This window comes from Mytilus edulis, chromosome 14 (genome assembly GCF_963676685.1).
Source record: "Mytilus edulis chromosome 14, xbMytEdul2.2, whole genome shotgun sequence".
NCBI lineage: Eukaryota > Metazoa > Mollusca > Bivalvia > Mytilida > Mytilidae > Mytilus > Mytilus edulis.
Window position 1 is genome coordinate 43662055 of NC_092357.1, and position 22617 is coordinate 43684671.

Genomic DNA, 22617 nt, shown 5'->3' on the forward strand with positions numbered 1-22617 from the left:
ACATAAAAATAGGAACAACATCCATTTTCTATAAAGACTGGATAGATAAAGGGATCTTTTTGATAAATGATTTATTAAACGATGAGGGAAAACTAATGACTTTTCAACAATTCCAAAACATTTATAAGATTAAGTGATTTTTTCTTACTTATAATGGGGTCATTTCATCAATGAAATCATATAAAAAGGCTTTAAAAAACTATATATCCATAAACAATTGTTATGAAACACTAGGACCAATTAAGCCGAATAATATAAGAATATTTTTTTATCAAGAAAAGGCTCGAAAGATATGTATAATGTTTTATTTGAAAAAAGCAGTACTAAACTTAGATGTGAAGAAAAATGGTCTTTAACACTCAACAAAAATTTTGATTGGAAAACTGTGCATAATATGTCTTTTTACTCCACAAAAAACTCAGAACTCCACTGGTTCCAATATAGAATAATACACAGAATATTGGGCACAAATAAATTTTTATTTAAGGTAAAAATAAAACAAAGCGATAAATGTACTTTCTGCAATGAAGTTACTGAAGATATTGCACACATATTTTGGACATGCCATAAAATAGCAGATCCGTGGATAAGACTCATGGACTGGATTTATAACCAAACACAAATAATTATTCCATTTAACATGGATATAATTTTATTCGGAAATTTAGGAAAAACAGAAAATAATAAAATAAAAAACTTAATAATACTTTTATCAAAATTCTTTATCTTTAGAACAAAACTGTGTGAAAATCAAGTAAATTTTGCAGGGCTGAAAAACTATATAAAAGAAAATCTAATACTAGAAAAGAATATATTTTTTAAAAACAAAGCCTCTTTACATTGCCCACCTCTACTGGGACCCCTGGCTTCCATTATTAGAATAATTTACACTTAAACTACTTAATTAGCATTACCCTATGTAATGTTATTGTGCATTGTATTTTAGCCTTCTCACACCAACATTAGGTTGTTTATTGTTTATTGTCTTTTGTTCTTGTTTTGTGCCTAAAATGCATGTACATTCTTTAATATCTGTTTTGTGTTTGTATGAATTATTTACAATGGAAAACCAACTTTGCCAAATTTATTTAATGTTGTATCTTAAGAAAAAAATACTCCTGCCAAATTCCAATTATTTTTTTGTTTTTGTTTTGCATTTGCGTTTAACTTGTTTATTATTTTCTCTTCTCTTCTCACTTTCTCTCTTAAATAAAGTTCTTACTTTATTGATCAACATTGAAATAATTGATACACAATAATATACTGTATATATATTTTATAATTTTGAATACTAACAATTACTAACAATTTTTCTAATTATACAATCTAATTTTTAACGAGGCCGGGTTTAGGTTCCGGTACTTTCTGTATCAAACTAACAAATGTGAAAGTTTTCAATAAAGTATGTATAATTCAAAAAAAAAAAAAAAAAAAAAAAAACATTTGACAGTACAAAAACACAGAGTTTTGACATTATTTTTCATGTATAATCAGTGTGTTTTAACAAAATCATAACACAAAACAAGGAATCGAAGCTTCCTACAATTGTTAGAGCAAAAAATCCCATCATTTTTTATGAAATGTAGTCTTCAATTAAGCATTATAGATAGATGTATAGATCATAGGCAAGCACACATTTGATATGACAGCACAATTCTTTTGATTATGATTGAAGATATTGGAGTAGACCTATATACTAGTAATTAAAATGGACCAACATGATTGTCACCACTTTTACGGTATATCTCTTAACAACATAACTATCTGTACGGAAAAGATAGTTTTAAATAACTTAAAAAGATGCTTTATCGAACATCTTTACGATACGGCTAAACATCGTACTTTCATAGAATATTTGTTCAGTTTTGATGTCTAAAATAAAGATGGGACATTGTCATTGTATATCCTTTATACCTTAAAAGGACATAGGACCGATAACTAATTGTAGATATAGGAAAACAGTTAAAAGAAAAAAAGTAAAGACGGCATCCAACAACAAACACTGTAATACAGGCTTCTGACATGGATAGACACATGTGAACTTTAGTTAATTTTAACAATTTTGTGAAAAAACTACCCCGCCCTTTGTTTGATATGGGTCAGTGGTGTAACAGCACAACAGTAGAGAGAAAGATACAAGGTTTTTGGCATTAATTGTTGTTGGCTTTGAACTAGCTGTCAGTAACTGCAAGTACTCGAAGGTCTGTTCTTAGAGTCGCTTCGGGTTTGGGATGAACCCACGTGTACTCTGATGTATTTCTACTTATGTTGTAATGTTACACTGCTGTCACAGATAAGATGGAGTTTCAGCGATAACAAACATGTTGACCACGCCTAATTCCGTATGTGCTTGTCAGGAGTCTATAGTTTTGTTGTTGGTTCATTTTGTCACATTTGTTTTTCGGGAATTGTTATGTTATGAATTAGACCGTTAGTTTTCTCAGTTGAACTGATTCATATGTTTCATGTGGGGGCTTTTTATAGCCAACGGTATGAGTTTCTGTCATGGTTGAAGGCCGTACTGTTGCCTTTGATTGTTAACATCCACATCATTTGAACTTTGAATAGTTGTCTCATTGACAACCATACCACATGTCCTTATTTTATATTTAAAAACCCGTACGATATAGCTATACTCATCCGCCATACGATTGATTCATTAAGAGTTCATTAAGATTATAACACATTGTTGACTGTTGCACTTCTAATTTTGACGTGTTGACCTATTATGTCTGTTTATTTTGGTTACACATCATTGTCAATTGAATAGAATTTGATGCAACTGTCATACAAGTGAGAGACGACTTGGCTATAAAACCAGATTTAATACATCATTTTCTACTTCAGAAAATGCCTGTACCTAGTCAGGAATATTTCAGCTGTTATTCGTTCGTTTAATGTGTAATTTTGCCATTTAATTAGGGACTTGCCGTTTTGAAATTTCCTTGAAGTTCAGTATTTTTTACTTTCCTTTTTTTTTAATTGAAAAATAGGAAGGTTAGAATTGGATAGTTGAAAACATCATGTTTTGTATAGATTCTAGTTTGAAGTTGTAATACTATCGAGGGAAGAAATGAAGTAGGCATTCTTCTTTCCGTAGTATCCTTAAGAGACAATCTAAGACACAAGTTCAAGCGTAGGTGCAGTAAGTTAAATTGCATATCCAACGGATAAGAAGATCTGATAACATGTGCTTACCAAATTTACAGAACATCTTCTTTAAAGTTAAATATTAAACAAAAAAAAATTGATATGTTACTTTTTATTCTTATTTATAAACATTCATCATATAAGTAATTGCCATGCTAATAATTAAACAAGTATCTAATTTCAAAGATTTTATACGCAACATCACAAACATGATAAAGTTAAGATTTCGTATTTGAGGCTAGTACGATCAATAGAGTATGTATTTATTCTCATGTAAATATTAATTTAGCATAACATTTAAAATAAAAGAACGTAGATAAAATTTAATATATTTACTCTACACAAGACAGCTTAAATGTGAAAAAATAAAAAAAAATGGATGGCAATACGTATCTGTAGTTTTCATTGTATATTTAATTGAATTATACCGTTAATATATAAAACAAATGTTATTTTTTCGTTCCGTAAATTTCAAGTTGATAAGAATAAATATGCATGTTAAGCTAAGTAAACCATGTCATAAAAATAAGTGTATATGACAGAATGATTTGCAAAGAACTCTGCAAAATTGATAAATATATAAACAGGACTTTTGTCATTAATTCTGACTTCACCACGGTAAAATAACGAAAATAAAGAAATGAAACCACATCTCATATGATGGTTCCATCAAAAATCGCGAACATGTGTATATTTTTTTTTAGATATTCTCTCATGTAATTGTGGTGCCTTTTTGGTCACAATTAATGTGTTGCCTCAAAATATAAATTGTAGCACATAGTAGTGAATGAACAGGTTGAACAAACTCTGTTGCTTCGAGAAAAAAAAATATGCGCGATTGCGTAAATCAAAAGAAAAGTGGAACCTAACACGGTACAATCGCGCATGTCAATTGCAAACTGACCCATTTATTTTTATTACGACCAGGCAGTATCAGCGAGTACACACCAAAGACTAAACAATAGTTATTTATTAATAACATTCCATAATTTTCATATCATTGATAATACCCGAACAGTATTTTCAAACATTGGTTTCTTAAAAAAAGAGTTCACAGCATAAATAAATACTCTACCTTCAGGATTTTCATTGCTGTTTCTCTTTGCTCCTTTCCTTCTTTGCTGTCGCGTGCCTTAAGAATCATATAAGGAGTATTTCCCTAAAATTTATAGATATTCAAAATTGTTAGTTTGATTTTTTTCATTATCTACATGATCAATATTGTCATATATTAAATGTCGGAATCGTAAAGAAGGAGATGTCGAAATAAAAATCAATAATTGCTATCATGACATTATAACGGCCTTTTGTTTTGTGTTCGTGACTTCCTGTCTCTTTGCCGCATACCCCGAATGATTTGTTTGAATGTATTCTTTACATGGTTTGATAAAGTTTCAGATGAAAGTAAGGATTTAACTGGTTGCCTATCAGTGTATGTCGGATAAAGTAATTCCTTTTCCCCATGTAATTTGAAAGAAGTGATTTTGATCTCATTTACCGATCTATATAATTAATTCGTTATCCGATTTAACCTCCGCGCAATAAGTATTACATCAGAAGAATGCAGGATATGATTAACATGCCGGGGCATGAATGCTCATGCTCATGGTTAAGAAATTTGTTTATAATTGAAGAATATCTTTAACCTTTTTGCCGATAGCATGTGTGTTTTTTTTTATTTTGGAATGTTCGTATATATTCAGGTAAATGTCTTATTTTTATGTATGATTTGTTGTCTTTAAATTGACATCATAAAATTGAGAATGGAAATGGGGAATGTGCCAAAGAGACAACAACCCGACCATAGAAAAAAAACAACAGCAGAAGGTCACCAACAGGTCTTCAATGTAGCGAAAAATTCCAGCACCCGGAGGCGTCCTTCAGCTGGCCATGTATATTTTCCTTGATGTTGAGTTCAGTCTGTCTAGTTGATCATAATGCAGCAAATTAGGCAAAAGATAGAAATAAGGCATTGATAAACTCTTAGGTTATATTTCATCAAGCTATTTTACTAAAGTATTTGAAATGTAATCGAAAAGTATGAGTTGCTAACATCACATTTTTTGTTGTAATCGATTAAATTACGATAACATGAAATCGAAAATGTCTTCGATTACAGATTACTGTCGATTACTGGAAATCATGTAATCAGTTACATTCGATTATGATTACAAAATACGATTTCTTCATCTTTATTCTTGATTAAGAAAGTAAAATATGAGTATCTGTAGTATGGGCAAGTTCTAGCTCTATTAAAAGAAACGTCTTTTGATGAAATATTCTGACAATTTCACGAAAGATTATAATAAAATGAAGCATACAGCGCATTCGTTCATCCATCACAAACAAAATGTTAAGTGTTTATTATTACCAATTATTGTTTTTCAAAATCAGTATGATTTTGTAAATAACCAGATTAAACAAAGTTTGCATCGATTTATATCGCAAGATAATTAGTAAGATTAGCCATGACTTTTTTTTATTGGTTTATTGTGGTATGGGAGTCTAAATTAAAAATGATAGAATTTGTTCATACTTTTCCAAAACGTAGAATATTTTGATATATGTTCAAAAAGTAAAATCCCACAAATTATCCGAGGAAAATTCAATCGGAAAGTTCTTAATCACATGGCAAAATCAAATGACAAAACACATCAAACGAATAGACAACTGTCTTATTCCTGACTTGGTACAGGCATTTTCAATGTAGAAAAATATAATAAAAACAAGAATGTCTCCAAGTACATGGATGCCCCCCTCGCAATTCATTTTCTATGTTCAGTGGACCGCGAAATCGGGGTAAAAACTCTAATTTGGCATTAAAAAAAAAGATCATAGAATAGGAAACATGTGTACTAAGTTTCAAGTTGATTGGACATCGATTCATAAAAAACTACAGGTTGTGACAAATTGATACATTTAATATAGATTTTACAGAAAAAATCATCATGATGGAATTAGAAGCTAAACTAAATGATAGAATTGTAAATTAAAACACGAAAAGATAGCTTTTAGAAAATACTTTGAGAATATCAAAAGAGAAGATAAGGTCACTGTGCGTTCGTTTTCTGGCTAAAAATACAAAATATATAATTTCATGTAGATTCCTTCAGAAAATGCACTGTTTCAGAGTTACCCCCCCAGCTTAAAATGTCAATTTAAAAACATTAAAAATAAAGCAAAAATAATCTACACTAGTGAAACTATTAATAATAATAAGTTATAATTTTATAAATTTGTTGTTTGAAATGCAAATTCACATTAGTTATTTGCATTCCTGCATCAATTTTTGCTAACCTGATTGCAAATTTGGACCTTACATTCCTTGTGTTTTACAATCCAAGATGGCGAAAGACACCCATACCACATTAAGTTTTAATGAGAAGAATTCTGACTGGTTTTCAACATTAAATATGAAAAAGGTTCCATTGACTTTATATTTCCTGGAGTTTTAAAATATTTGTTATTCCCTGGCATATTATTAATTAGGCGTCTTCAACTGGACGTTGAGCAACTAATAATCAATCAATCAATTTCATATTTAGGAGTGATCTCGAGAAACGTTGCGGTTGTTCGAAATGTATAGGTTTGTTTTTTATTCAATATATTGTAATCTATTCTGACATCGAACTCGAACTTCTTTTAAACTGATCTTTATTGAGCGGATTACACTGTGTCTGATTATTCTGTAATAACTAGAGGTATAAAGGAGGGTTGGGATCTCACAAAACATGTTTAACCACACTGGATGTATGCGCCTCCAAAGTCAGGACTGGAAAGCAGGTTCAAGCCGGCCACTAAACAAAATCTGTACTAGTTCATTGAAGATAGTACTCAAAAACATATAAATGAACTAAAACAAAAAACAAAAAAACATAGCTAGCAAAGGGCAGAGGCTGTGGGATTTTCTCGCTGTGTTGAAGACCCATTAGTGGCCTTGTGCTGTATTCTGTCCATTGGTCAGGTTGTTGTCTCTTTGACACATTCCTCGTTTCCATTCTCTATGATTCAACTTGGTCGTCCCCAATGCGGATGAACTGTTTTTCCATATTAAAAGTCAGTGTGCCTTTAAATTTTCTAACATTACTACTTATATACTCTGTAAGAAATCAATGAATAATTGGTGAACTCCCTCAAGGAAAATAAACCTTGGACGATATAATATTCTTCAAAGGTTATATATGTTCACATAGATCCTCACTTATTCATGTCTCATAGGTATTTTGTTTTCAGATGATTGTCGCAGGTCGAAGGTAGTCTAAAAAAAAACTAAATAATTCATGCAAATAAATTGGTTAATTATTAGATATATATATATATTATTCTAATTTTGATTGATTATCTAAGCTTTACTCTATTACAAATGATGTGTAAGTACATGGGTTGTTTTGCTGCTAACCAATATATGAAGAAAAAAAGTTTTTGAAAGTAGAAAACAGCTTTGGTATTACCATTGTATCCTTTTCATTTGGATTAAAGCCAATTTCGAGTAATGTTGTGACAATGTTAGAATCTTCTTTAATTCGACCCACAGCTACGTGTAATGCTGTCCTTCCCTGGAATGACAAAACAGCAAAGAGGTTATATATAAATGATAGCCTGCTTTTATCAATTTTGTAGAAAAGTACTGTCATGACTGTTAGAGGAAATATAAATGAATCGTAAAAAACTAAAATAAAATATCCTTTTGGCAAAATATCATACCAAGATCAGATTCTTTTATTTTTTATTGCTAGTTTTGTTTTTTGCATGTTCAATGGTCTCTTTTTTGATATCCAGTAGGTGTTCTATATTGCATGTTGGATTGACATTTATAACTTTTCGGTGTAAGCTTATAATAATACTTCGACTTCTATCGATTTGACTGAATCATTTTCAGTGTAACACAGGTGCATACTTATTTTAGTCGTCGGCTGTTCATATTTATGAAATAACTCATGTGAATAGCTCCTCACATATCCCTTTTTTTTGATATAGGTCCTTGGTTTTCAAATTATTGTGTGAACGTTCCTGATGAACCTAAATCCATAAAAAACCTTCGCTAGCAGAAAATCTTTAAACATGATCGGGTATTATCTAAGTTTTACGCAAACGAATCTGTTATAACTCAGAAATTAATATTTTTTTATTTTTTTTAATTATTCAAACTTGTCTTATTCAGATCGAATTGAACGTAATGTAAAGTGAATGCGTTGCTTAGCTGCTGATCAATTATTAAAGGAAAATGATTTTAAAAGTAGCTTTTGTTTTACCTCTAAATCCTTTTCATTTTTACAGCCATTTTCGAGTAACATTTTGACAGTATTTAGATCAACATTATCCTTATCCACAGCTACGTGTAATGCTGTTCTACCCTGCAATAACAAAACAGCATTATATACATGATAGCCTGCTATTTTGCTTTTTAAAGAAAAACAACAGGAGGAAATAAAGGTCAATCATATCGCATTAAAATTATCACATGAACCTACTCGTTCGGAAAAAATACCATATAAAGACTAGAATATGAAGAGCGGAGAGTTTTTAAAACTTTTATTGCTGATTTGTGACTATCGATTTACAACGGAATTTTCTTAGAGCTTTTACAATAGGTGTTCGTTGATGGATGTTGGCTTTGCATACATTACTCTTCTCTGTAAGCTTATAATGATATGTACATGTGTAAGAAGTGTTTTATTGTTACACGATAACATTCATATCGCAGACTTTGACTTTTTAGTTTACCTTTCCATCCTTTTCTTTTGGAAAACAACCATATTCGAGAAGAGCTTGAATGATTTTTGGATTTACATTAGGTACACTAGCAGCGATATGTAATACGGTTTTGCCCTGGAATGATATCGTATTAATCTGTTTAAACAATACTAAATAAAATATAACAATTTTAATTAACCAACAAGCACTACAAAACAAAGACATGCTTTGACATGTAGTTCAAATTCTAAATTTTGCATATTGCCAAAAGAACAATATAAATTGTCAAATAACAATTCTATTATATTTCTAATGATTTCATATATGATTTATAGTTGATTGCACTGTAAGCCTAAAATGATTCCAATACAATAGGTATCTCAAAATATAAGTGTTAATGTAAAATAAATAGGTATTTGATCAATGGGTTTAATCAGTTTATATTAGTTATTTTTGACTATCCTAAAAAATAAAGAAGATTACAGTTTCCATCCGGTCATTATATTATAATTCGACTGCAAAATTAGTTACAACGAGTTATTTTTTTTAATATTGTACTGCTGATACATGTACGTGATGAGATCATTATTTTTAAGCTCAATAATTGTATCATTGTTCCGAATGTATAACCCTTATGTGGAAACCTCTGCTCGTCGTAAGTTAATAGTATCAGTACCTTATTCCAATAAAATTAAGATAATTATAGATTATCGTTGATCATCTGAACGAGATTGATTTTCTCGCTTGAGCCGTGACGACGAAAGCAAGAAATGCAATCGAGTTGAGGAACCAATAATAATCTGTTTACTGCTATTTTACTTATGACGACGTTGTCAATTTCATGTCAATTTCGTTAGCAACGCCACGTGCCTGCTTAGTTTCTACCGAAAATTTTCCAACTCAAGCGAGTAGCAAGATATGAAAATTTATCACAAAAAAAGATCAATGGAAAATTGCACAAATTAGCGATAATGTGGTATAATTGCGAATTATACTACTCTCTACAAGAGAGCACATGTCATGTATAAAACTACTATAGGTCATCGCATCATTTATGTTGATTTTACAATTTTTGATACATTTCTGAGTGTATGATGATCCTGAATATGGTTATTTGTAAAAATGATTCATTTAATTAAAATGATATCGGGTTGACCTATTTATTTGACAATTATTCTGCAAGGTAAACAGTCTATACATATATGTGCCTCTCCGAAATCCGGAGCCTGATATTCGGTGGTTGTCGTTTGTAGGCCAAAAAAGTTCAAACTTTTTCTAAATATCAGTTAAATTTACAATATATTTAGCTGTAAACCAAAACGACAAAACTACACGAAAGGACTGATTAACGTTTACCTTGAGGCGGCATAAAACGAAAACACACCAAAATGTCAGATCTTTATTATTTGTGTCTCTTCCATTTCAGATTTGGGTTGCTGCTCACAAGGAAGCTATTAAACTAAGAGTTCCAAATGGTGAAGTTGAAATCATCCATTCGTAAATTTTACGGACGCAATCACGAGTTGGTTGACCGTTATCGTATAACCGTTTCAGAAATGATATCGGATATGTTCCTTACGTCGAAACTACAATCCCTTTCCCTTTCAGGAATGTGACCTACCGAATTAGACTATTTACCGGATTTGTTATCACATAAGCAACACGACGTGTGCCACATGTGGAGCAGGATTTGCTTACCCTTCCGCGCACCTGAGATCACCCCTAGTTTTTGGTGTGGTTGGTGTTGTTTATTCTTTAGTTTTCTATGTTTTGTCATGTGTACTATTGTTTGTCTGTTTGTCTTTTTCATTTTTTGCATGGCGTTGTCAGTTTATTTTAGATTTATAAGTTTGACTGTCCCTTTGGTATCTTTCGTCCCTCTTTTATATTTGCTTCACACTAATCTTTTATACGACAAATGTGTGCCTTTGTTCAGAGCTATATCTCTTGAAAACATATTTGTTGCGTATCCGGATCGATGCATGCATACTTTAAAATAACGTTATTCGAACAAGCCGTATCATATGAACATGTATAAAAACAAAGAACTGAGGTGACCACTAAATAGTATTGTGTATGATAATGAATTGATCTAGGCGACGTTGTATCAAACTGTTACTTGAACATAGTGTCTTCAAACAAATTCCACAAGTCCCGACATTACTAAAGTACCTCGTGAATATAATAGCGCGTCATAGAATGTTATGAATATTTGCATGTCAAAGTACATGTTATGGCACATTTAAATACTCATTTAAAATGTAAAAGTCTTTATAAAATAGTGACGAAAGATATCAAAGAAACAATCAAACTCATCACTCGAAAATAAACTGACAACGCCATGGCCAAAAAAGAAACATACAAACAGACAAATAACAATACACAAAACACAACATAGAAAACTTGAATGGAAATGGGAATGTGCCAAAGAGACAACAACCCGACCATAGCAAAAACAACAGCAGAAGGTCACCAACAGGTCTTCAATGTAGCGATAAATTCCCGCACCCGGAGGCGTCCTTCAACTGGCCCCTAAACAAATATATACTAGTTCAGTGATAATGAACGCCATACTAATTTCCAAATTGTACACAAGAAACTAAAATTAAAATAATACAAGACTAGCAAAGGCCAGAGGCTCCTGACTTGGGACAGGCGCAAAAATGCGGCGGGGTTAAACATGTTTGTGAGATCTCAACCATCCCCCTATACCTCTAGCCAATGTAGAAAAGTAAACGCATAACAATACGCACATTAAAATTCAGTTCAAGAGAAGTCCGAGTCTGATGTCAGAAGATGTAACCAAAGAAAATAAACAAAATGACAGTAATACATAAATAACAACAGACTACTAGCAGTTAACTGACATACCAGCTCCAGACTTCAATTAAACTGACTGAAATATTATGATTTCATCATAAGAACATTAGGCACAATCCTTCCCGTTAGGGGTTTAGTATCATACCATCATAACATATATGAGAAGAACATAACCCGTGTCATGCCAACAACTGGTTTTTGAATAAATGTGTTTAGTTTCGATGCAAAGACCCTATAAGTAAATCAATATTAACGCCAAAATATGCAATCTTTAATGACCTGAGAACAGTATCGTAACTATATCCCTTCTTAATAAGTCTATTCAAAGGTTTTGTTAGTTTTTGAGGTGAATACTGACACCTTTGTGCTTTATAAAAAATATTTCCATAAAAAATTGGATGTGAAATACCTGAACGTATAAGAAGTCTGCATGTTGAGCTATATTTACGAATGATGTCCTTATACCGATGATAAAATTTAGTAAATGGTTTGACTAGTTTGTGATATCGAAAACCCTGGTGTAATAATTTTTCAGTAATACATAAATTTCTCTCGTTAAAATCTAAAACATTGTTACATACACCAGCGAATCGTACAAGTTGAGATATATAAACACCGTAAGATGGTGACAAGGGAACGTCACCATCTAAAAATGGATAATTAACGATAGGAAATGAAAAATCATCTCTTTTATCATAAATTTTAGTATTAAGCTTTCCGTTAGTGATATAGATATCAAGATCGAGGAAAGGGCAGTGGTCATTGTTAGTATTAGCTTTATTTAAAGTGAGTTCAACAGGATAAATTTCTTTAATATTCATACTGAAGTCGTCATTATTGAGGACCAAAATATCATCCAAATATCTAAAAGTATTATTAAATTTGTTTATCAGATGTTGTTTCGATGGGTTTTTGCTTATTTTTGTCATAAATTGTAACTCATAGCAATACAAAAACAGGTCCGCAATTAGTGGTGCACAGTTAGTCCCCATTGGAATTCCGATAATCTGACGATATACGGAATCCCCAAAGCGAACAAAAATGTTATCTAGTAAAAATTCAAGGGCGTATATAGTATCAAAGCATGTCCAATTGACATAGTTTTTTTGTTTATTGCTACTACAAAATGACATAAAAGAGTTTGAACATATATATTCACATTCTAACTTTTTAAATGCCCATTTAATTAGGTGTGTGCATTTTTTCTTAATGAGAATGTGAGGCAATGTGGTATACAGGGTAGAAAAATCAAAACTTTGAACAGATTTAAAATCACCAATATAAGCATGCAATTTATCAAGTACTTCCAACGAGTTCTTGACACTCCAAAAGTAATTAATTCCACTATTTTCGAAGGCCTTATAAGTGAATCAATATTTACGCCAAAATATGCAATCTTTAATGACCTGAGAACAGTATCGTAACTATATCCCTTCTTAATAAGTCTATTCAAAGGTTTTGTTAGTTTTTGAGGTGAATACTGACACCTTTGTGCTTTATAAAGAATATTTCCATAAAAAATTGGATGTGAAATACCTGAACGTATAGGAAGTCTGCATGTAGAGCTATATTTACGAATGATGTCCTTATACCGATGATAAAATTTAGTAAATGTTTTGACTAGTTTGTGATATCGAAAACCCTGGTGTAATAATTTTTCAGTAATACATAAATTTCTCTCGTTAAAATCTAAAACATTGTTACATACACCAGCGAATCGTACAAGTTGAGATATATAAACACCGTAAGATGGTGACAAGGGAACGTCACCATCTAAAAATGGATAATTAACGATAGGAAATGAAAAATCATCTCTTTTATCATAAATTTTAGTATTAAGCTTTCCGTTAGTGATATAGATATCAAGATCGAGGAAAGGGCAGTGGTCATTGTTAGTATTAGCTTTATTTAAAGTAAGTTCAACAGGATAAATTTCTTTAATATTCATACTGAAGTCGTCATTATTGAGGACCAAAATATCATCCAAATATCTAAAAGTATTATTAAATTTGTTTATCAGATGTTGTTTCGATGGGTTTTTGCTTATTTTTGTCATAAATTGTAACTCATAGCAATACAAAAACAGGTCCGCAATTAGTGGTGCACAGTTAGTCCCCATTGGAATTCCGATAATCTGACGATATACGGAATCCCCAAAGCGAACAAAAATGTTATCTAGTAAAAATTCAAGGGCGTATATAGTATCAAAGCATGTCCAATTGACATAGTTTTTTTGTTTATTGCTACTACAAAATGACATAAAAGAGTTTGAACATATATATTCACATTCTAACTTTTTAAATGCCCATTTAATTAGGTGTGTGAATTTTTTCTTAATGAGAATGTGAGGCAATGTGGTATACAGGGTAGAAAAATCAAAACTTTGAACAGATTTAAAATCACCAATATAAGCATGCAATTTATCAAGTACTTCCAACGAGTTCTTGACACTCCAAAAGTAATTAATTCCACTATTTTCGAAGGCCTTATTTGAACAATTTATTATCAGGTTTTTAATTGTACCAAGTGTGCTGGTAAGAAGAATAGACAATTTAGTAGTGGAACAATGCCTTGAAGACGAAATAAATCTATATTTGTAAGGTGTTTTGTGTAGCTTCGGAAGCCAGTACATAGTTGGGACTTTCATTGTATTTGGCTCTGCTTGTAAAGCGGTAGCTAAAAGTTTATGTTTGTTACAGATGTCGTTTTCTGAAAATGGAGTCAGTTGGAATGTTGGTGAATTGGTGATTTCTTTTTTCAGAACCTCAATGTAAAATTTACGTCAAACAATAATAATATTATTAGCAGCTTTATCGGCCGGGACAAAAACAAATTTCTTGGCTAGTTCTTTTAGTTTATGTTTGATACGAGAAATAGTTTTTTTGTGGTTATTGTTAATAGTAAAATGTTCTTTAAACTGTTGAATACGTATATCAACTATCTTCATTACTGAAATAAAAAAAGAGTCCGAAGATTTTTTGTCAGCTTTTTCCCGTTTTATCCATTTCATACAGTAAGTATGGAGTGAGTCGTGGATGATATTACGACACTCATTCCAATTAATAATGACGGGGGACGATATTTAGGTCCTTTACTGAGGAACAAAAATGTTATCTAGTAAAAATTCATGGGCATATATAGTATCAAAGCATGTCCAATTGACATAGTCTTTTTGTTTATTGCTACTAAAAAATGACCTAAATTGTTTGAACATATACATTCACATTCTGACTTTTTAAATGCCCTTTTAATTAGGTGTGTGTGAGCAACATGAACTTCGCCAAAAACATGGGGTGATATCAGGTGCTCCCGACGGGAAAAGCTGATCCTGCTCCACATATGGCACGTCATGTTGCTCAAGTTATTACAAATCTGGTAAAAAGTCTAACTCTAATATTCAGTATTGTCAAAATGTACACAAATCTGAGTGTCACTGTGTGGCAGTAACATTTGGAAACATTTCTTCAGGTTGAAACATTTATTCAGAATAATTGTCATCTACTTACGTTTGTGTTTAAATTCGATTATATCGTTATTGCTTTATTATTTGAATATCAAAAATCTAGTTCGGTCAATTAGCAATTAAAAAATGGATAGCAAGATAAGCAAATGTCGATGTTTTGTATTTCAATGTTTATTTTCGCAATAAGGCGTATCGTATGTTTGTAACAGATACACCTTGGTTTCCATTCGAAACCTTTACATTGGAATTCAGTGAAGGAATTCACGAACAGATTACTAAAATAACTGGAAACATTGAATGACCACATCCAAGTACTGATAAAAAGGACAGGACGGAAGCAGACAGCAAAGAACAATGCATGTTCAGATTACCAAATTCAGTATAGACAATAAACTATAAGTTATGATGAAATTATTCTTACATGTTACACGTTTGGTAATGTCAACAAAGTAGTTGATGAAAAAAAATATATTAAAGAGAGGGTATTCAATCAAAAACGGAACTCGATGACTGAGCTTTGTGATTTAATAGCATGCATATGTTTATCAAATATTTTCAGAAAATAAAATTATTTCAACAGGTTTAACCAGTACAAAGATTGGAAAGGTAAGGCATTTTTAGAATGTGACCTACCGAATCAGACAATTTACCGGATGTGTTATAACATGAGCAACACGACCGGTGCCACATGTGGAGCAGGATCTGTTCACCCTTCCGGAACACCTGAGATCACCCCTAGTTTTTGGTGGGGTTCGTGTTGCTTATTCTTTAGTTTGCTTTGTTGTGTCATGTGTACTGTATAGCTATTGCTTGTCTGTTTGTCTTTTTCATGTTTAACCATGGCGTTGTCAGTTTATTTTCGATTTAAGAGTTTGACTGTTCCTCTGGTATCTTTCATCCCTCCTTTAAAAATTGATTGAAGAATTCATTAATATTTAGGGACTAAACGTAGAGATTTCTATGTCATTAATTTATATTTTTTATCATGGAATAAGATAATCAGGTCGACCGCACGTGTATTTGCTGAGCTTACGTAAATATCCATTTTTATTTCATAGATATATAATCGCTGACCAGGATTATCCAATCCTTGAATGAGAACACGCGTTAATCAAACTATATGAAAGACATAGCGATGAAACTGTTAAAACAGTAAGAAAAACGGTTGAACAATTTATTATGACAATTTCTAAAGGAGTAAAAAGTTAGCTGTAAAACTTATATCCTTTTCATCTAGCTTAAAATCATTTGCGATTAAAATTTAAATTGTGATTATATTTACATAAGAGTTTCTAGTAATGCTGTATTTTCCAAGGAATAAAACAACAGAAAACAGTTGATGCTTACATAAATAGAAATAGGAAGATGTGGTACGAGTGTCTATGAGACAACTCTCCATACAAGTCACAATGTGTGAAAGTCTGAATTATAAGCGACAGTACGGTCCTCAACAAAGAGCCTTACCTCAAACCAATAACAGGCTATAAAAGGTCTCAAAAAAGAATCAAACCAACAAACGAAAACAAACAACAAGGTCCTGCCTTAACACATGAGACAATTGCAGCGTTTTTAAACATTTTGTCAGGCGCCGACCTACACCATAATCTGGTAAAGAAGTGTAACATTGCAACAAGGACACTTTGATAAATATCAATTGAAGTGGCATAACTCAATAAAAAAGACATATAAGCAAAAACAAGTTAAAATACCATTCATTGTTACCGACTGGATAACGTTACAAAGTGACGCCAAAGGTACAGTGACGTCACAGGTAGATATATAAAATTTTGATATAGTTCAAAATAAGGTTTGTAGTAGTTGCATTTGATTGTAATATCTAGCTTCATCTTACCTCCAATACATATCAGGGAATGTGATTGATTAAAAGCGCCCTTCATATTCCTTATTAGGTAGTAGGGAGGCGGGGCTTATTTTATACACGGTTAGTAGTGGTGTTTCATTTCTTTATGAAAACAAAACGTATTTAGAAAAAATCGTAAAGGTTTCAACAGACAAAGAAAGTGTAGATTAATATTGAAATAAATTCATAAAACACATTTAAACCTAACAAGTTGTCATTGTTGGTATCTGTTTTTGTCGGTTCAATGGAAGTAGTTTCTTAATGCTTACAGTATTGAAGACTTGCTTATTTTGATAGGTCACTAGTTTAAATTTCACACGTTAAGATAGTCGGTAAGATGAATTCGTTACATGGTGTGCTAGTGACCTAATCTGGCTTCGCTCTTACCCCATATGGAATTTACTGACCCCATATATACCGTATTGGGTCCCTAGCACACTATATAACTAATAATGTCGGAAATTTCTTCTAAATCAAACTATAAAACAAATCAATCGTGTACGTTAAGTTTCCCCAAACGTTGAAAATGAATTGGGTGATTAATAATCTTTACATTTGCTTACGAATAAAATATTGAAAATATAAATTGAGAACTACAAACAATAACACATTTAATAGAAATCGATCAAAATTACAAAAACAACAACATAACTAAATACATTAATATTTGATAACACAGTACCCTGACATGTCTTATGGTAATGCAAAATCACACTCAGCAAATAAGTCAAATTCGGGAATAGGTCATGTTCGGTACTTAAAAGACCAGACAACGTAAAGTGCAAACAACAATCTTAGTGCATTTTAAAGATGTCATTAGTTAGTTTAGATACAGAAACATCGTATGCATCAATCAATTCGTTATGGTGACCATAAAATTTACGGAGTGCAATTTGTTAACGTTGCTCCTCATAACTCTGTTGGAGCAGGTTCTGCGTAAGGAGCACACTCCTGTATATGAAGTCCGTATAGTATGAACATGCACGAGCATAACGTATCAACTAAGATATGTAAACAACGTAAGAAGGGGCATAGGGTATGTTATTGCTTACAAATGGAAAATTGATAATTGGTAAGTTGAAATCGTCCCGTTTGTCATATATTTTAGTGTGAAGCCGTCCATCTGTGTCAATATTAAGAAACATAGTACGGTATTAAGTAGTCCTTCTAGTATCAGTAGTATCCTTAATTCCAAGTTCACTGGGATATATGAGATTTAAGTATTTGGTGAAATATGGTTTATTCTGTGATTTTAAAAAGTAAAATCACAAAAATTCTGAATTTAGAGGAAAATCTAATCGGAATGTCCATATTTACATGGCAAAATCAAATAACAAAACACATAAAAAACGAATGGACAAGAACTGTGATATTCCTGACTTGGTACAGACATGTTCAAATGTAGAAAATGGTGGATTAACCTGGTTTTATAGCGATAACCCTCTCACTTTGATGACAGGCTCATCAAATTCCGTTATATTTACATTGATGCGTGAGCTAAACAGACATAATAAATAAAATAGTCAAAATATGGGTACAGCAGTCATCATCATAAAACACATTACAGGGATTTAGTGTTTTGACACCATGTACTGTCAAAGAAGGCATGAATTGTGCAATGCCTAAATAAAATTATCGACAGGCAGTAGGAAAATAAGGATTTAACCTTACAATAAATAGTAATAATTTTATATATAGATAAAGCAATCTCTATATAGAAATAAAAACGGGGATGTGTATTTTGTACCTCTCCCAACAAAAAACACATTCGAAAAGCTATGTTTAAAAATGTTATTAACAAAATTGATATTGATGTCAATTTAAACAATATTCAAAGATCTTATACATGTTATAGCAACATTACTTATATAACCTTTAATTACAAGTTTGTTTAAAGGTTCTACGAGTTTACAAGGATCTTCTGGCGAAAGCTTGCTTTTATTCCTTGTCATGGAATGTAGTGTATATGCTCTAACTATTCAATATTAAGTAATAAGATTTTTCTATTAAAAGGGAAGCACATGTTTTTGCATGTGGTTCAAGGCGTATGAAATAAACAAGTAAGTGAAGTAATATGCAATAAATAAAAAGGATTAAAATGAGAAATGCAAAACAGATAAATTTCGATGACGTGCAAACAGTATTATTATTGGACTCGTGTAAATTGAGGAAATATAAAGAAATATTCATGTAAAAATAACAGAAAAAATCTTTAGGTCTATCAGGAAACAGATGTTAATGGAATACGAAGTAAAAGCTTCAAAAATTTATCGCGCAATAGTTCATTTAGCAGTATTCATCTTTATCTTATTTAAATTTCATCTGCACATAAGCAGATTATAAGAACTTACAGAGATAGAATTATTGTTTCTACCATAAAAAAAGACCAAATACGGAAATACAAATATAAATAAGATTTATGTGTTACATGCATTAAAGAAGAAAGCGTTTATTTTGTTTACCTCTTTATTCTGTTCATTTGGTTTACAGTTATTCTCTAGTAACGTTGTGATGATTTCTGAATTCGTGTGAAAATTTCTACAAGCTAAGTGCAATGGTGTGTCCCCCTAAAATGACACAAAAGACAACTGCCATTTAAATATAGACCTCTATTGATCCATTTATAAATAAAATGTTGGAGATAATTGATGTTGATATGCAGAAAATTTGGAAACTCTGCATTTACATGTAGAGCAAATTAACTTTTTTTATATTGCCAAGTTTATGCACTTTAGTTTGGCAAATATTAATGGCATGTTATTTTCTTCAATTCATCACCTCTTCACTTATTCATTATAGTAAAGTGTCAGCAAAAGTATTGAAATACCTTCTTTTATATATTGTTTTTTCCAGTCGATGCATAATATAAAGACATATAGTCAAATGATCAATTAAGTGTTCACACGTAATTCAACCTAGTATGCAAAATCTATTTTCAGTCACGAAGTTTTCATCCTGATTTACAATCTGGCAGAATGCAGTAGGTTGGTTTATTTACACTGTTCTTTTTGTCTTATCTATATTTAATCAACTTGTTTGTTTTGTAAAATTTGGTAAATAATGATCATTGTTCGCTACACGTATAACATGTTAGACGTTTTAGATTGGTGTGAGTACATATTGTAAATCGTTCTTTGTTTTTATTGAGGTGACTTTAATACAATTAATTGTATGTGCAACTAAAAGGCTAACAATGCGTAATGCGATTAATTCTATGAAAAAAACCTGTAATTTCTAATTAATTCTGCTGTGCATAATATATCTTGGGTGATCTGAAATCTATTAAAAGCATCCATTTTACAGAATTGTGACCAATAACGTTATAATTTTGTATTCCTTAACTTGTCATTTCGGGTACTGTCTTGTTTTTTTTATACATGTATATTATTGACGAACACACATATATGTACAGTGTTAAGTATACGATTTTGTTCGAAATGTAAAAATATGTGTTTGTTTTTATTAATTAAAAATACTTTCAAATCTTACCTAGATAGAATTCTAATTTCTACCATAAAAAAGAAAAAAACGATTACAGAAATACAGATACAAGTGAGATTTATGTGTTACATGCATTAGAGACGAAAACGTTTATTTTGTTTATCTTATTATTCTTTTCATTTGGTAAACAGTTATTCTGTAGTAACTTTGTGATGATTTCTGGATGTATCATGTGTATGCCATAATTTTTACAAGCTAAGTGTAATGGTGTGTCCCCCTAGAATGACACAACAGACAGCTGCTATTCAAATATATACATCTATTTATCCATTCATAAATAAATGTCAGAGATAATTGATGTCGATATGCAAAGAATTTGGAAACTCTGCATTTCAATGAAGAGCAAATCCTCATTTTTATATTGCCAAGTGTATGCTTTTTTGATTGGCAAATATCAATGGCATGTTATTTTCTTCAGTTCATTACCTCTTCATTTATTCATTATAGTAAAGTGGCAGCAAAAATATTGAAATACCTTCATTTTTATATTTTTCTTATCAGTCGAAGCAAAATATAAAGACCTTAGTCAAATAATTAAGAAAGTGTTCAACCCAGTGTGCAAACACTATTTTCATGTACGAGGTTTCATACTGATAAACAATCTGGCAAAATGGAACAGGTTGGTTTATTTTCATTGTTTATTTTGGTCTCTTCTATAGTTAATAATTTTTTTTTGGTGTGCAAAATTTGGTTTATAATGTTGCTTGTTCGCTAAATGTATAATATGATAGTCGTTTTAGATGGGTGTGAGTAAATATTGTAAATCTGTTTTTGTTTTATTGAGTTGACTTTACTAAAACTCGTTTCATATGCAAAAAGAAAGGCTTACGATGCGTAATACGATAAATTCTATGAAAAAAGCTGTAATTTCTAATTAATATTGCTGTATATAATATCCAATGGGTGATCTGAAAACTTTAAAAAGCATCCATTTAACAGAATGGTGACCAATGACGTTATAATTTTTTATTCCTTAACTTGAATTGTAGTTTCTGGTATTTGACTTTTTTTTTTATACATGTATATCATTGATGAGTAAGCTTAATGAAGCGTTTTAATTAGATGACCTTGTTAGAAAACTTTTCTAAATGATAAATATCAGTTTGTTTTTTTAATTAAAAATACTTTCAAATCTAACATAGATAGAATTATTGTTTATACCGCAAAAAAAGTACCCATTACAGAAATACAAGTACAAGTGAGATTTATGTGTTACATTCATTAAAGAAGAAAGCGTTTATTTTGTTTACCTCATTATTCTTTTCATTTGGTTTACAGTTATTCTTTAGTAATGTTGTGATGACTTCTGGATAGATTTCAAAATTTCTACAAGCTGAGTGCAATGGTGTGTCCCCCCAGAACGACAAAAAGACAGCTGGTATTCAAATATATACAATGTAAGTTCCCTAAGAATTCCTTTTTACGATTAAAAACTATATGACGACTACTATGAAGTTTCGTAAAAATATCTTCTTAAATCGAAAGCTCATACTTACTTTAGTGTGTGCTCCCTCTTAAAATATGGGGCTATGCGGCATATGTTCAACATATATACCCCAATTTTTTTTAGAGTTTTAACTTATACTAATATTGTGTACCGCCCCTCCCTTAGATGTGGGTCTACCTCAGATAACAATAAGACCGCTATGAATATTCATATTTACTGGTTAAAATACCAAATTTTAAATCTACAAAATGAAACTTAGAAATCCTATCTGGGAACCAGATATCTATGAATATCATATATCTACTAAATAGTGCGTGGCTTGTGAAACATCTGTATTTACAAAGTGAAACTTGAAGCGGCGTTTAATTATTTACACGTTAACATATTGACTCTTGTTTATGACACAAAAAAGTGTAAACTTCTTTTCAATAATCAGTTAAATTTACAATATATTGAGCTGTTTAGGAAAACTTTAAGATATGTTTGTCCTCAATGTTCTTTTTTTTGCCCTTTTAAACAATGCCACAAGCCAAAACTGATGTAAACTATAATAGGAAAACAACGAAACAACAGAAACACTGAAGTGCAACAAAAAACCAAAGCGACATTGCAACACACACAGAAACGAACGATAAGATACATGTAACAACTGCCATTTTCCTGAGTTGGTACGGGACATTT

General features: G+C 31.3%; 1 protein-coding gene across 1 annotated transcript in view; it reads right to left on the reverse strand.

Moving 5' to 3' along the window:
- Positions 1-4165: 4165 nt before the first annotated feature.
- Positions 4166-22617, reverse strand: part of LOC139503267 (26S proteasome non-ATPase regulatory subunit 10-like) — a 39786-nt gene continuing 21334 nt past the window's right edge. The window contains exons 4-8 of the mRNA XM_071293028.1: positions 19451-19555; positions 8875-8979; positions 8403-8504; positions 7602-7706; positions 4166-4309 (exon numbers count right to left, since the gene is read on the reverse strand). Of these exons, the coding sequence (XP_071149129.1) occupies positions 4202-4309; positions 7602-7706; positions 8403-8504; positions 8875-8979; positions 19451-19555 (525 nt within the window). The 3' untranslated portion in view covers positions 4166-4201. The remainder of the gene's footprint in view (positions 4310-7601; positions 7707-8402; positions 8505-8874; positions 8980-19450; positions 19556-22617) is intronic.